At 35.6% G+C, this 16,376-nt stretch overlaps 1 protein-coding gene across 2 annotated transcripts in view; it reads right to left on the bottom strand.

The window, feature by feature from the left end:
- Positions 1-335: 335 nt before the first annotated feature.
- The window catches only part of CYP20A1 (cytochrome P450 family 20 subfamily A member 1), a 69,537-nt gene continuing 53,496 nt past the window's right edge, over positions 336-16,376 (bottom strand). For both annotated transcript variants that reach the window (XM_081260437.1, XM_081260438.1), the window contains 6 exons: positions 16,236-16,290; positions 12,048-12,168; positions 7,353-7,464; positions 6,665-6,729; positions 3,838-3,927; positions 336-3,693 (listed from right to left, as the gene is read on the bottom strand). In XM_081260437.1, coding sequence (XP_081116563.1) covers positions 3,543-3,693; positions 3,838-3,927; positions 6,665-6,729; positions 7,353-7,464; positions 12,048-12,168; positions 16,236-16,290 — 594 coding nt within the window. In that variant the 3' untranslated portion in view covers positions 336-3,542. The remainder of the gene's footprint in view (positions 3,694-3,837; positions 3,928-6,664; positions 6,730-7,352; positions 7,465-12,047; positions 12,169-16,235; positions 16,291-16,376) is intronic.

Genomic DNA, 16,376 nt, shown 5'->3' with positions numbered 1-16,376 from the left:
TAGATCAAGTCAGGTGCATGCCTGTAACTCCAGTTACTCAGAGGCCTGAAAAAGAAGGATCACAAGTTTGAGGCTAGTTTTGGCAAATTCAATATCAGCCTGAGCAACTAAGCAAGAATCTGTCTCAAATGAAAATAAAATAAAACAAACACCCAGTACCTTAAAAAAATGTAAATAAATATCAGTGAAGAAATAAAGCTATAAAACTTTATAATCAATTAAAAAGCTACCTCTGGTTAAAGGAAGAGTCCAGCTAGAATCACATACTATAAACCATTAGTGACACTGAGGCTACTAAGATTTCAACGAGTAAATATAAAAAGCCAAGTAAGAGCAACAGTGCATGAATAATTTATTTTGAACATGTTGTTAACAAACATTTTTTGGTGTCGGGTACTGTATCTAAGGCCTGTGCATGCAAAACACATGCTTTACCACTGAGTACCCCCACCCTGCAGCCTGATAGTATAGTTTTTTTAATCATCTAGAAAATGATTTTTTTAAATGTTTTAAAGTAGTAATGTAACTATGGACAAAATATGCTCATATAGCTGATTCCTCTTTGTTCTTTTCTCCTTGATTCCAATCATTACCAGTTATTTGCATCTGCTTCATATATTGGTAATTACACTATAGAGTTCTGACTCTGGCTCCATCACCCTGTTTTTGCCTTAATAATACTTATCAGATGTCACTTGCTTTAAAATTCCACCCATCTCATCTCATCTCACTGGCATCTGGTTTACATATCAATTACCTACTGTAACCTTCCACTGCCAGTTTTCTATACACTCACTGAACTGGGATAACAAAGGAAGATGTTCTGTATACACAAAACCAGAGTAAACATAGATAGGAGGGGACAGATTTAACAATGCCCTTTAAAAAACAATAATAACTAGGAGTAGATTTCACTTAAAGTTTTAGAATTTAAATTATTCCATAATCTTTTCCCAGAAATAAAAGTTGCATCTAATTAAATTGTATGTTAGCTCCTTAGAAGTGGGTCTAAAATGCCCCTTTTGGTGGGCACAGTGGTACACGCCTGTAATCCCAGCAGCTTGGGAGGCTGAGGCAGGAGAAACACAAGTTCAAAGCCAGCCTCACCAATTTAGTGAAGCCCTAAGCAACTTAGCAAAACCCTGTGTCAAAACATAAAAAAGGGTTAGAGGGGCTGGGGTTGTGGCTCAGCAGTAGAGCACTCACCTAGCATGTGCGAGGCGCTGTGTTCGATCCTCAGCACCACGTAAAAATAAATAAATAAAATAAAGGTATTGTGTTGTGTCCAACTACAACTAAAAAAATGGGCGAGGGCGGCTAGCGAAGTAACTCAGTGGTTAAGTACCTTATGTTCAATCCCCAGTACCAATAAATACATAAAATTAAAATCAAAAAATAAAATGCCTCTTTCATCCCATCTCACTGAGAAGCTATTTAATCCACTTGCTATTTAGCCATAAACACAGCATAAAATAACTTGATAGCTAGGATTTCTTTTTCTTTTTCTTTTTTTTTTCTGGTGTTGGGGGTTAAACTCAGGGCCTCCTGCATCCTAGGCAAACGCTCTGTCCCTGAGCCTTAGCCCCATAATCTTGACACTAAAATAACAAATGAAATTCACCACTGTTAAAAATAACCCACTTGCAAACAATTATCATTTTTCTTTCTTTCCTCTATCTGTACATGGCATTTTTCCTTCAGTAGCCTAAAAATAAACATTAAAAAAAAAAAAAAAGGAAAAGAAATTCTTCATGAATAGTGTAGCCAAAAAAACTGGCTAAAATAACAATGTTTTGGGGCCTGGGGGTAAAACTCATTGGAACAGCACCAGCCCAGCATGCATGAGGCCCTGGGATCGATTCCCCAGACAAAAACTAACCCTTCCCCCAATACAATGCTATCAATAAAGTATTACATATAAAATTTAATCAGTATTAAAGTGTATTCTGAAAGACACTTAAAATACTCCCCAAGCCTTATTATTTCTCTGCAATAAGACTGAACATTTTTCTAAAAGTTCATTCCTCCTGCAAAAGATGACTGTTCTTATATTTTGTCCATTTATCTATGGTATATTTTTATTACCAACTTGTATGAGCTCTTCATGTATAATATGGTTACTATCCCTCTCATGTAATATATATTAGCTCTAAATGGACATAATACCTTTATTTTATTTTTATGTGGTGCTAAGGATTGAACCTAGTGCCTTCCACATGCGAGGCAAGCCCTCTACCACTGAGCTACAACCTCAGCCCCATCTTTGTTTTCTTTTTCCCCAATTTTGGTTATGATCTATGGTCAGTGCCCTTTCCTTTCTTACTGACCAGTTCATTACATTTAGCATATGAGATAATACAATAATAAATTCCAAATGTTTCTTTCATGGATGAAAATTAGTGGAATAATATGCTGCCAAGATTTGCAGCAAAACAGAAGAAGACTTAATTTTAGTTTATCACACAGGAGAAATGTTTCAAAACACATTAAAGATGAGTGTGATGGCACACACCTGTAATCCCAGCAGCTGGGAGGCTGAGGCAAGAGGATCACAAGTTCAAAGCCAGTCTCAGAAACTTAGCAAGGCCCTAAGCAATTTAGTGAGAACCCGTATCAAAATAAAAAATAAGGGGTTTGGGGTTGTACCTCAGTAGTTAAGCACTCCTGGTACTAAAAAACACACACACACTACACTGAAGCCCAGCAAAAGTGGTGCATGCTGGTAATCCCAGCTATTTGGGGACTGAGGCTAGAGGATCACAAATCTGAGGCCAGCTTCAATCATTTAGCAAGACCCCGTCTCAAGGAAAAAAAAAGTGTTTGGGATGTAGCTCAGTGGTAGAGCACCCCTGGTACTGGTGGAAACAAACAAACAAAACATACACTTTCAGAAGCAACTACATTATTTTCCAAATGATTGAGAACTGTTCAAAACGATGAGCCTTGTGTAAACCATTAAATGAACCCTGTGTATGCAGAGGCAAACAAACATCAAATGCAAGGTAGATCGACCAATGAACAATTCAAACCTAATAAAAATGATTAAAACACAAACTAATAAACAGTCCCAAAATAGAAACAATCCAGGAAATAAAACTATAGGAAGTTCCATTATTTCCCTTTAAGGTGATTTATTGGAAATATAAAAAGGAGTCAGGACTTCTTGGTGTGTGGAGACGGAATTTTTTTTGTATGTGTGAATATTCAAAAACATGATTCCCCAACTTGTTCAAAATAATTTCTCTGTTCAAGAATTTTAGAGATCAAGCTAAGAAAAAGAAGATGAAAATCATGGCTTGGAAAATCATAAAAACTAAAAGTAGAAAATTAAAGCTGCCTATTAAAATTATGCATATACTGGTGCAATAAGGATAAATGTGTATCATGCCCTAAGAAAATAATATATATAAAAATCCAAATTTACATAATGAAGTAATAAGTGTTTATGTTATAATACTTGGTTTATAAAAGGATCCAACACATATTTTCTAAATGGCCATTTTCCTCAGTCAATTTAACAAAGATTTTAAATGTTTACAATTTTAATGTCTCTTTGTGACAGTGATCCAAGCTTCTTCCCTTGATGATGTGACCAGTTCATACTTTGTTTCAATAACTTGTCCCTCTACAGAGAGTAGGTGCAGTCTCTTCACCAACACACTGAGAAGCACAGTGGTTACCATATATGCAAACCTAGTCAGAAAGAAAGGCAACCAGTTACCAAACTTTCAAATTATACCTTTTTTATATAGATTCATTATTCTCATCAATAGTAATTGTCAAAATTACAAAAGGAGAGTCTGGTATTTTTTTCTTTCTCATTTTTCTATCATTCACCTTAATTCTGGGCATTCCTGTGTGCCTGAAAATCCAAGCAAAGAGAAAGTTTTCATTGCTGATTCATCATCAAAGCGATCTGGATCAAACCTAAAGAGAAAATTGGGGGTTAATTATAATATAGCTCCACTGGCATTTTATATATTGACATAAAAGAACACAGGTTTGTAATAAAATCTAACATTTGCTAAAAATAAAAAGTGCTGTCATGTTATATTTCATTATGTTGCCAAATTACACCCCATGATTTTCAAAAGATGCAAAATACGTTTCTCAGAACTAAGAAGGAATGCTACATAGGTTTATATCATTTCATGAGATACAAGGATAATTCACAGAAAAATCAAATAATGAATATTAAATAATTTTAAGGCCTGTTACACAGGATCAATATGTGGGCATTTTACATTGCTTCTTTAGTTAAAATTTATTTCTTAAAACTGGAGGCTCAGGCCTTAAAATTATATTTATCAATTATACTATACCCAGATTTATTAATAATTGAGGAAAACGAAGGAGCTAGGAAAAGTTTTTTGTTTTTAGAATTTTGTTCTGTAAACTGTCACTGCAGAAATGAATATCTTAAAAATAACTTACTACCATGCAACATAAAAATTCCTTCCAAATACAGAGGTATTTTAAAAAAGCAAAACTCTGAAGTTTAAAAAGAGGAAAAAGAGCAGGGGGCAGAATTAGGGGGCAGGCTGGATGAGGTGGTGTAGGCCTATTGTCCCCAAGATGAAACCCTATATTCAAACTCAAACCTGTGTAGCTGTTCACAGCAGTTTCATTCACAGTAGCAAAACACTGGAAACAACTCAACTTTAGCAGATGAATGGTGAATACATTCTAGTATACCAATACAATGGAATCTTACTCAACCATAAAAAGGACATAAAACAATCTAACTGGACCTTGAAGACATCCAGTTTAGTGGAAAAAGTCACTCTCCTCATCCTCTTCTGTGTGAATATTATATTTACCCTATAAGTAAACCATTGTGTCCAACAGGTGCATCTCACTTCTATATTTATTTCTGTTAGATTAAGTTTTTGCTTAAGGTACTGACAAGAATGAATCCTTAGATGAGTAAGGAAGTGCCCAGCTTCAGAAATCTTTGCTTCAGAAAAACATCACCTATATCTCCTAAGTGTGATTACATTTGATTTCTAAAAATGAGGGCTTGGATATAGCTCAGTGGTAGAGCACTTGCCTAATGTACAAGGGGCCAGGATTCGAGCCCTAGGACAATAGGAAAAAAGAAAGAAAAGCCTAGAAATGATTACCACAGTGAATCTATTCCTTTTAATATTTTCAATCTGTAACCTAGATTCTCTGAGCAGTTGCATGATAGCAATACTATCAAAAGTTATAATAAAGGCTGGGCATGGTGGTGCACACCTATAATCCCAGCAGCTCAGGAGTCTAAGGCAAGAGGATTGTGAGTTCAAAGCCAGCCTCAGCAATTTAATGAGACCCTAAGCAACTCAGCGAGATTCTGTCTCTAAATAAAATATAAAAAAGGGATGTGGCTCAGTGGTTTAGCGTCCCCGGGTTCAATCCCAAGTACAAAAAAAAAAAAAAAAAAGTTATAATATAATTTCTATGGTTTTCACAGAACACTTGAAACTTATCAAAATCTTGGCACCTTTTCCACAAGTATTTTTAAAAAATCTTAAAACTTATAATTTTATTTTTTTGTAATTATAGGTATGTATTTTCCATCAAAGCATTTTTCATTTTCCTATAAATGCCATTAGAAATATAAAATTTACCTAAATAAATTTTACTTAGCAAAATTTGAATTGGCTGGTGTTAATGTATTATAATACTAAAAACTAAAATGACAAGAACATTTAACACACCCATCCTTACACTCCAGATTTAGGTCCACGGTACTTCAACTCTGCCCCTTGGCATTTCACACTGAGGTCTTACCTGAAGTCAACTGATAACCCTTTTCCAGGGCACTAAATCTATCCTTTTTTTGGGGGGTGGGGTACTGGGGATTGAACTCAAAGGTACTCGACCACTGAGCCATATCCCCAGTCCTATTTTGTACTTTATTTAGAGACAGGATCTCACTGAATTGCTAAGTGCCTCTTAATTGTGGAGGCTGGCTTTCAACTTGCAATCCTCCTGCCTCAGTCTCTAAAGCCACTGGGATTACAGGCATGTGCCACCACACCCAGCTCAGGGCACTAAATCTAGACTACTATCTTAAGTCAGACTTTACTAGATGGCCATCTATGAGGCAAACAACAGTAGCTTTCTTCTTCACCTTTGCCTTCCTGTTTACCTGCATGAGACACATACACACAACATCTGTTTCTGAATTTTACTAAAAAGCTGAAAATAGTTGAGAGAAATCAAAAGGGAGGGGCAACATAAAAACTACCCATTTTGGGGCTGGGGCTGTGGCTCAAGTGGTAGCATGCTCTCCTAGCATGCGTGAGGCACTGGGTTCGATTCTCAGCACCACATAAAAATAAAATAAAGATATTGTGTCCACCTAAAACTAAAAACTAAAAAAATAAAAAAACTACCCACTTAACAATAAAAGAATTCCAAAATTCTACTGAAATTAAAGATAGTTGGAGAGATTAGGTAATTGAACAGATCTTAGGATTGAAGTAGTAATAAAAGAGACAGCATCAGAAGATTCATGGAGACAAGAAGCAGTGAATGAACACAGAAAGGGAAGGCAGTGCTTTCTGTTGCATGTCATAGCACATTGAATTTCTCCTCAAAACACAGAAAAGGAATGAAAGCATGCAAACACATAAAAAATAGAAAATCACAAAGACAATAAACAGAAATTTCATACTTGTGTGGTGATGGCCAAGTATTAGGATCCTGAAGTACCACACCAAGGGCATAAAGAACAAGAGTCTGAAAAAAAAAAAAAAATCAATCTAGTTAATCAAGGCCTAACAGAGACAAAATGACTCCCAGAAAGTTAGTTCATCCTAAAGATCTTTTAATACAGATAATGAAACAAAATAAAAGTATATAATAATAGAAGAAAACACTTCATTATTTTGGTGATGGAGTGGGCCTACTAAATGTCACAAAATCTGAAAGGCAGGTAGGAATAACAGACTTAACTATATGAAAATTTAAAACCTGCATTCAGTTAAAAACAGCAACAACAACAAAACACCATAAGTAATATAAAAGATAACAGGAACCGGGCATGGTGCCAAATACATATAATCCCAGAGACTGAGGAGGCTGAGGCAGGAGGATCATATGTTTGAGATTAGCCTCAACAACTTGTCAGCCCCTAAGCAACTTAGTGAGAACCTGTCTCAAAATAAAAAATAAAGAAAGGGCTGGGGATATAGCTCCGTGTTTAAGTGTCTCTGGGTTCAAGCTCCAGTACCAAAAAAACAAAATAAAATGAAGTAAAATAATTATCTTTCATTTAATAATGGGTAGTATTTATCGGGCACTTTACACACACAAAAAAATTTAAGTGATTAAATGAGTTGAACATATCCAAAGTTTCCTACCTCTTTAGGAATAATAAATTGGTTAATTTTTCCTTCAATATCTTGAAGCCGGGCAGAAACTGGGGTCAATTTGGCAGTCCTAACAGTTTCACAAAGCACTTGACGACAATATCTGTTTAAAAAAAAATTTAAACATATTACTGAAGTCAGTAAACATGATATGCCACATTAACAGAATGAAGATCAAAAATCATCTCTCTATAGAGGCAGAGAAAGCATTTGATAAGATTCAATATCCCACTAGGCACAGTGGCTTACAACTGTAATCCCAGAGACTTGGGAGGTTGAGGCAGAAGGATAGCAAGTTCAAGATTAGCCTCAGCAACTCAGCAAGACATTATCTCAAAATTAAAAAAAAAAAAAGACAAAAGAAATTCATCATTGCTTTTTGTAAAAACATTGCACAAATTAAGCATGGAAAGAATGTACCTTAACAAATAAAGGCCATATATAACAAGCCAACAGTTAACTTTACTTTGGGGAAAAGCTGAAAGCTTTCTGAGATCTGGAACAAGGATATCCACTTTTACCACTTTTATTGAAGACAGTACTGAAAGTCCCAGCCAGAGCAAGCAGGCGAAAGAAGAAATAAAAGGCATCAAAATTTGAAAAGAAGCAGGGCATGGTGGTGCACGCCTGTAATCCCAGAGGCTTGGGAGGCTGAGGCAGGAGGATTGAGAGTTCAAAGCCAGACTCTGAAAAAGCGAAGGGCTAAGCAACTCATGAGACCCTGTCTCTACATAAGATACAAAGTGGGGCTGAGGATGTGGCTAAGTGGTTGAGTGCCCCTGAGTTCAATCCTCGGTACCAAAACAAAACAAACAAACAAAAAAACTGGAAAAGAGGAATCACATTGTCACTCTTTGCAGATGATGTGATCATATATACAGAAAACCCCAAATTACACACAAACACACACACACACACACACGCCTATTAGAACAAATTCAGCAAAGTTGTAGGATACAAGAATCAATATGCAAAAATAAATAGGGTTGCTATATACTAATAGCTAATGATCTGAAACAGAAACCAAGAAAGCTATCCCATTTACAATAGCTACCAAAAAAAGAAAAAAAGAAATGATAAAATGTAGGAATAAATTCTACCAAAAGGTCTCTAGAGTGAAAATTGTAGAACATTGATGAAATGATTGAAAAGTACACACACAAAATGGAAAGATATACTGTATTTGTGGGTCAGAAACTCAATATTATTAAATGTCCATATTACCCAAAGAGATCTAAAGAGTCAATGTAATCTCTGTCAAGACAATGGCATTCTTCACAGAACTAGAAAAAAATAATCCTTATTTGTAGGGAACCTCAAATAGCCAAAGCCATCTTGAGCAAAAAAACAACAAAGGGGCTGGGGTTGTAGCTCAGTGGTAGAGTGCTTGCCTACCACGTGTGAGGCACTGGGTTCAATCCTCAGCACCACATATAAATAAATAAAGGTCCATCAACAACTAGTAAAATATTAAAAAACAAAACAAAACAGGAACCTTAAAAAAAAAAAAGAGCAGAGAACAAAGCAGGAGGCATTATACTGCTTGACTTCAAAATGTACTACAGAGCTACAGTAATCAAAATATCATGGTGTTGGCATAAAAATACACATGGACCAAGGAACAGAATAGAGAGCCTAGAAATAAATCCTTGCACTGAAGAAAGCATAGTCTTTTTAATAAATGGTGCCAGGAATACTGAATATCCTCATGCAAAAGAATGAAACCAAACCCCTATCTCTCACCAGTAACAAAAATCAAGTCAAAATGAATTAAAGATATGCTTAATCTGATTTAAACATTATATAATACACTCATGTATCAAAACATTACAGCACCCCATTAATATCAATAAATCAACATAATTTTTACATTTTCATATATCAGTTAAAAATAAATTTAATAAAAAATTTAAAACAATTTTGAACATATTTATTTTGGGAGTAGCAATTTAAAATTTCCATACATTTTAACGTCATTCCACCACTTTTCAAACCTTCCTAATTTGAAATAATCTCATCATAATTTTTACTTGTTTAGAGATAGGTACATAAATTCCAGAAGAATAAAAATTTAAATAAAACCACATCTAGGGCTAGAGTTGTAGCTCAGTGATAGAGCACACAGGAGAGGTGCTGGGTTCAATTCTTAGTACCACATAAAAATTAAAAAAAGGTATTGTGTCCATCTGCAAATATATATATAAAACAAACAAAATACACTATAGCTGGGTGTGGTGGCACATGCCTGTAATCCCAGTGGCTCAACAGGATAAGGCAGGAGGATCGCAGGTTTGAAGCCAGCCTCAGCAACTCAGTGAGGCTCTAGGCAACTTAGTGAGACCCTGTCTCAAAATTTAAAATTTTTTTAAAAAGGGCTGGGGATGTAGCTCAGTGGTCAAATACCCTTAGGTTCAATCCCTGGTACTAAAAAATTCACAAAAAAATACAAATGGCCTGAAGATAAATGAAATGATACTCAACCAATCAAAGGAGTTTTTTTCACTTGAAAAATTGGCAAAGATTAAAAAGAATGACAATAGGCATTACTAATAAAAAGTGGAGAAAAAGACATCTCATTTTCAGTTGGTGGAAGTACAAATTGGTATGACCTTTCTAATGCATAATTTGACAATATATCAAAATATTGTAATATCCTAATGAGAAAAAAATAAAGCTAAAATGTACTACAATCTTGCCATAAGTCAATTCACTTAAGTTGTTTTTTTTTTTTTTTTTGGTACCAGGGATTTAACACCGGGTTGCTGAACCACTGATCTACCATGCCCAGATCACTTAAATATTTTATACATAGGATCTCACCTAACCCTTACAAAAATCCTATGGAAATTCTTATTATTCTGAATGTACAGATTTAAATTAGAAGCAACTGTTAGGTTCATACAGACAGGATTCAAACACACCTGTCTTACTCGATAGCTCCTAATCTTAACCACTGTGCTGCTGTAAAATCTCCGTAAACTTCTAGGCACTTACTATACAGAAAGAAGTAGAAATACTAACAAAAGAAGTAAGCATAGGAATGTTGTAACTATGCATAGTAATATTTCTAATATAAAAAAAGAAACAACAGTAGGAAACATCACTTTTCCCTTTCTTTTTTGAACAAATATTTATTGGGGACCTACTCACATTTGAAGACTGTGCTAGATAATGAGATACAACATGAACAATCCAGATAATGCCCAAGGATGTCAGAATCTTATTGGCAGAGGGACAGAGAGTGCAGGGGATATATACGTTATGGTAAAGGAAGTTCAGGGTATTATGAGAACACATAGCAAGAATACCTAATTGAGGAAAAGGGCTCTGCAGAGAAATAAAAACTTAGTTTAAGACCTGCAAAAAAAAATTTTAGAAGTTAGCTAAAGGAGAGAGGAAAAGAAAGAATCTACACACAGAAATAGTCTATGCACAATGCCAGGAGAGAAGAGCGCTGCACCCCATTGGTGGCCCAATGTGATTCTCCTGCCTCAGCCTCCCAAACAGCTGGGATTACAGGTGTGATCCCACATATCTTTATTTTTAAAAGGGCCTAAGTGACTGCAGTGTGCAGCCACAGGTTCCAGCAGCACTTCGGAGAATGAATTGGAGAGAAGCAATATTCTTTTCTTTTTTTTTTTTTTTTTTAAGAGAGAGAGAGAGAGAGAGAGAGAGAGAGAGAGAGAATTTTAATATTTATTTTTTTTAGTTATCGGCGGACACAACATCTTTGTTTGTATGTGGTGCTGAGGATCCAACCCAGGCCGCACGCATGCCAGGCCAGCGCGCTACAGCTTGCTTGAGCCACATCCCCAGCCCAAGAGAAGCAATATTCAAGGCTTTCTATCACTATACTTTTGTCTTTTCTAGAATTTCATGTAAATAAAATCATACCACAGGCAGTCTTTTCTTTCTTTTTTTCCCTCTCAGTGCTGGGGATGGTAGGGATACTTTACCACTGAACTACATCCCCAGTCTTTTTATTTTTCACTTTGAGACAGGGTCTGGCTAAGTTGCTAAGGCGGGCTTCAAACTTGTGATCCTCCTGCCTCAGCCTCCCAGATTGCAGGAATTATAGGTGTGTGCCACTGCACTAACAGTAGAAAGTCTTTGGTTTTACTTCTTTTACTTATCATAATGATATTCACCCATTTTGCTGTGTACATTGACACTGTATTTCTTTTATTATTTTGTAGTGTTTCATGTTATGGTTATATCAAAATTTGCTTATCTATTTAACAGCTGGTTAAAAACTGAAATGATTCCATTTTTGAGCTATTTGGAATATTTTGCTATGAACATTTGCAATACTGGTCCTTACATGAACATGTTTCCATTTCTCTTGACTAATTACCTACAAGTGATTATTGACTCATATGGAAAGTGTATACTTAATAAAATCCTACCACACTATTTCCCAACTAGCTGAACCATTTTGTATTACCACTAAGAAACATGGATGTCCCAACTGCCTAACAGTAATATTTTATACAGGCTCATTAAAGGTTTCCCAGAACTACTTTATTATTTAAAACAAGAGATTAAATTATCCATTCAAATCTATATGTAAATATTTGAAATCCTATAAAATTATATAGGTTTTCTAGATATTAACACTAGCTTTAAATTAGATAAACTAATTCAAATTTGCTTTTTAATGATCTCTTCTTCCTTTTTAGTTCTTACCTGAGATGCTCAATTTTCTCTGGAGTAATAGGACCCTTCCCAAATACTTGGTCTACCTCTTCATGTAGTTTTCTTTGAACTTCTTCAGAAGTTGTTAAAAAACAGATTGCCCAGGTGCACACTAAGTAAAAAATTATAACAATGAAAACAGTTAATTCATATTTGGGGCATATAACAAGAAAAAACTAGTGGTTTGGGATTTTTAAAATTTCATTTTTCCCTCCCCTGATACAGATGATACATTAAGTATTACCAAAAAATAAAATTCTTGACAGAATTTGTATTTCATTAAATAGAACATGAATATTTATAGAGGTTGCCAAAAACAGGTAGTGCCAGTAACAAGTCATTGAATGCATTTTACCTTAGGTAAAATGATGATAGTAAACTTTCTATCTGGGGAAGAGTTCAATGTTGGTAACTGTGAGGAATGATATTGTTCACTTGACCTTGTAAAATTTAAAAGTTGACTTATCAGTTCATTTACTGATGAATGAATGACCCACATATATCAAACTAGCAGGATATTTTTCTGACTATCAATATCCTATTTTTTTTTTTTTTTTGCTTGTAATGGTAAATATACTGGCTCCAAGAACTGTGACTGATTATTGCTTAGGACAATTGTTCTCGAAAATCACCTGGCAAATGGTTGATGCCACAATTTCACACGTACAGATTCTAATTCAGTAGGTCTGGGGTGAAGTCCATACATCCATACTTTTAACAAGCATGACAATTACATCTCTTTTCTTATGTTTGTGGTATTGGGGATTAAACCCAGAGCCTCACACATGCTAGGAAGATGCTCTACCACTGAGATTGCCTTTTTTTTTTTTTTTTGGTACTGGGTATTGACCCACAGCTAGACTGTGGAACCAACCTACACTTAACCACTGAGCCAAACCCCCAGCATTTTTTTTTTTTTTTGGTCTGTTATTTAGAGATGGGGTCTTGCTGAGTTGCTTAGCAACTTGCTAAATTGCTGAGGTTGGCTTTGAACTTGAGATCCTCCTGTCTCAGCCTCCTAAGGCATTGGGATTACAGGCCTGCATCACTGCACCTGGCTCTAAGACTGCCTTTTATTTCAAGACAAGTTCTCACTAAATTGCCAAGACTTGCCCTGAATTTGCAATCCTCCTGGCTTGGCCTCCCCAGAAGCAGGACTACAAATAGTTACTTTGATGAACACCTAAATTGGAAAATTGCTGGCTCATGGCTTGTTTTTGCTTTAAACTGGTTTATGCATTATAATATTCACTGAGGAAGTGGAAATGTAAGAAAGTTACATTTAGAACAAAAAACAAAGGAAATAGAGTAGTTATATTCCTTTAGGAATCGACTGGGATTAGAATTAAAGAATGAAACCATCCTGTGATATACAAGCTGACACTATGAGTAACTCTACTTTTTCTAAGTCAGATACTTTTTGAATGCTATACTAACTTTAAAAAAAATATTTACTTTTTAGTTGGAGTTGGGCACAATATCTCTATTTCACTTTCACTTATTTATTTTTACGTGGTGCTGAGGATTGAACCCAGGGCCTCACACATGCTAGGCGAGCACTCTACAGCTGAGCCACAACCCCAGCTCTGCTATAGTAACTTTTACCTCTACTTACCAATCATCTGCTTCTTGGAGTAAAGACTGACTCAAAGCTAATTTTCTATTTTTTAATTTTTAGTTTTGTAGTGGTGGGAATGAAACCCAGAGCCTCATACATGTTGCACAAACACTCTATCACTGAACTACAGCCCCAGCCCTAAAGTTAATTTAAAAAATTTGTTTTTGTCTGAATCACCAATTACCCATATTGTTCACACTAAAATAGTGAGCTACCTGGCACTCAATTATTCATGAGTTACTACTACCTGTCTTTAACTTTTCCCTACATATGTTTCTTCATTTTGGCTTTTGAGTGAACTACAGAATTTCTGTTTCACAAGTGGTGTGAAAACTTGTGCAGTGCACCATGTGTATATGTAGTACAATTTTACAACTGAAGGACTTAGCACAAAGATTTGCATAAAATAGCACTCATATGCTCTGCCTGCCTCTATTATCACTTACAATTAATATAACCAGATAAGCTTAATAATCTTAAATACTGATTTTTTTAAAAAATTAATTTATTTATTTTAATTAGGAATATATGACAGCAGAATGCATTTTGATTCACTGTACACAAATGCAGCACAACTCTTCATTTCTCTGGTTGTACAAGATGTAGCATCGGACCATATATGCTGTCATACATGTACCTAGGGTAATAATGTTCATCTCATTCCACATCTTTCCTGCCCCCATCCACACCCCACTACTTCCTCCCCGTTGCCCAATCAAAGTTCCTCCATTCTTCCCATCCTCCCCATTATGGATCAGCATCCACTTATCAGAGAGAACATTCGGCCTTTGGTTTTGGAGATTGGCTTACTTCACTTAGCATGATATTCTCCGACTCCATCCATTTACCTGCAAATGTCATAATTTTATTCTCTTTTATTGCTGAGTAACATTCCATTGTGTATATATACCACAGTGTCTTTAACCATTCATCTATTGAAGAGCATCTAGGTTGCTTCCACAGTTTGGCTATTGTGAATTGAGCTGCTATCAACATTGATGTGGCTGTGTCACTATAGTATTCTAATTTTAAGTCCTTTGGGTATAGACTGAGGAGCGGGATAGCTGGGTCAATGATGATTCCATTCTAAGTTTTCTTAGTAATCTCCATACTGCTTTACAGATTGGTTGCACCAATTTTCAGTCCCACCAGAATCAAACATTGGCTTTTCTTGTAGAACTCAATTACAAAGTATGACGGGCTGCAGGTATAGTTCCTGTATTTACAAGGCCATGAAGACATCTAATGTTCTTTAAATATAAACTGAACCAGAAATTGGGCACAATGGCACATGCCTGTAATTCCAGTGACTCAGAAGGCTGAGACAGGAGGATGGCAAGTTCAAGGCCAGCTTGGGCAACTTAACAAGACCTTTTCTCAAAATACAATAAAAAGGCTCAGGAGGCTGAGGCAGGAGGATCACAAGTTCAAAGCCAGCTTCAGCAACTCAACAAGACCCCATCTCTAAATAAAATACAAAAAGGGCTGGGGATGTAGCTCAGTGGTTAAGTGCCCCTGGGTTCAATCCCTGTACCAAATAAATAAATAAATAAATAGGGCTGGGGATGTAGCTCAGTGGTAGCAAACAAATACTCTTGAAAACTCCCTAAAAACTGAAAATCAGATTAAAAGATCAATTCAATCTGGAAACAGTCCCTTTTTTGTGGTAACCAGAGAACCACTGATTCAGATTTTCTGAAGTTTTCATGCCAGCTAGGCAAGCACTCTACCACTGAGCTACACTTCCAGCCCCTTCAAAGAAATATTTTTAATGTAATAACATTTTTTGAAATAAGTGAGGATTATTTAAGAAGATAAATACATTATTCTTAACACATGCTTGCATATATTTCATTTAATCTATAATATCTGGACAAAACAATCATGGGAAGTTTACATATATACTCATCATTTTATAGAAAACTTCCCTACACAGAAAGAGCTATAAATGAAATCCTTCCAGTGAAAATAAATTTTCTAGATTTTAAACTGCTACCTTAAATCCCTCCTATAAGCATTTATCTTATATATATTTTATGTCTATAAACACTTTTTATAAATACAGTACAAATGAACAGTACTCCATTAATCTAAAAACCAGCAAGGAAACTTAAAGCATACATTTTAGAATTTTAAATAAAAATCACCTTCAATTCCACCAAGAGAGGAATTCTTTTAGATCATGATTTTTGTGGCCTACATCCTCTGTTGGAGACCTTAATAACAGCAGACTGGCTTGAAGTCAGTGAAAAGCAGCAGCAGGAAATGGATAAGCTCACTGTTCAGCTGGAAAGGTGTCAATAGCAGTTCATTTTAAAGGCACTAACTAGAATTCACAATCCATAAAATGTGTCAAGAAATTTATAGCAATTTCCAGAGGTGGCATTGAGCACTTCAGGTAAAAAAAAGTAGGGGGAACCTGTGTGAATCAAGCCTTTAAACAAGAATAATAAGCAGGGAAGGAAATTATAAAGAGGTCTTGCGAACAGTGTTTATTTTAGAATAGCTGTAGCCTTGTGTACTTTGTAATCCATCTGAAAAAGACATCAATTTATACTTACATTTAGCAGTTATTATGCAACCAGCCAGAGAAAATATCATACTGTCTTCTAGGACCTAGGACACAAAATTAAGTTTAGAAAGTATGAAATGTGGGCTGGGGCTGTAGCTCAATGGCAGAGCATTTGCCTAGCACGTGTGAG

Source organism: Spermophilus citellus (genome assembly GCF_964194105.1).
Source record: "Spermophilus citellus genome assembly, chromosome: 11".
Taxonomy (NCBI): Eukaryota; Metazoa; Chordata; class Mammalia; order Rodentia; family Sciuridae; genus Spermophilus; species Spermophilus citellus.
This window is presented reverse-complemented; position numbering and strand designations above follow the sequence as displayed.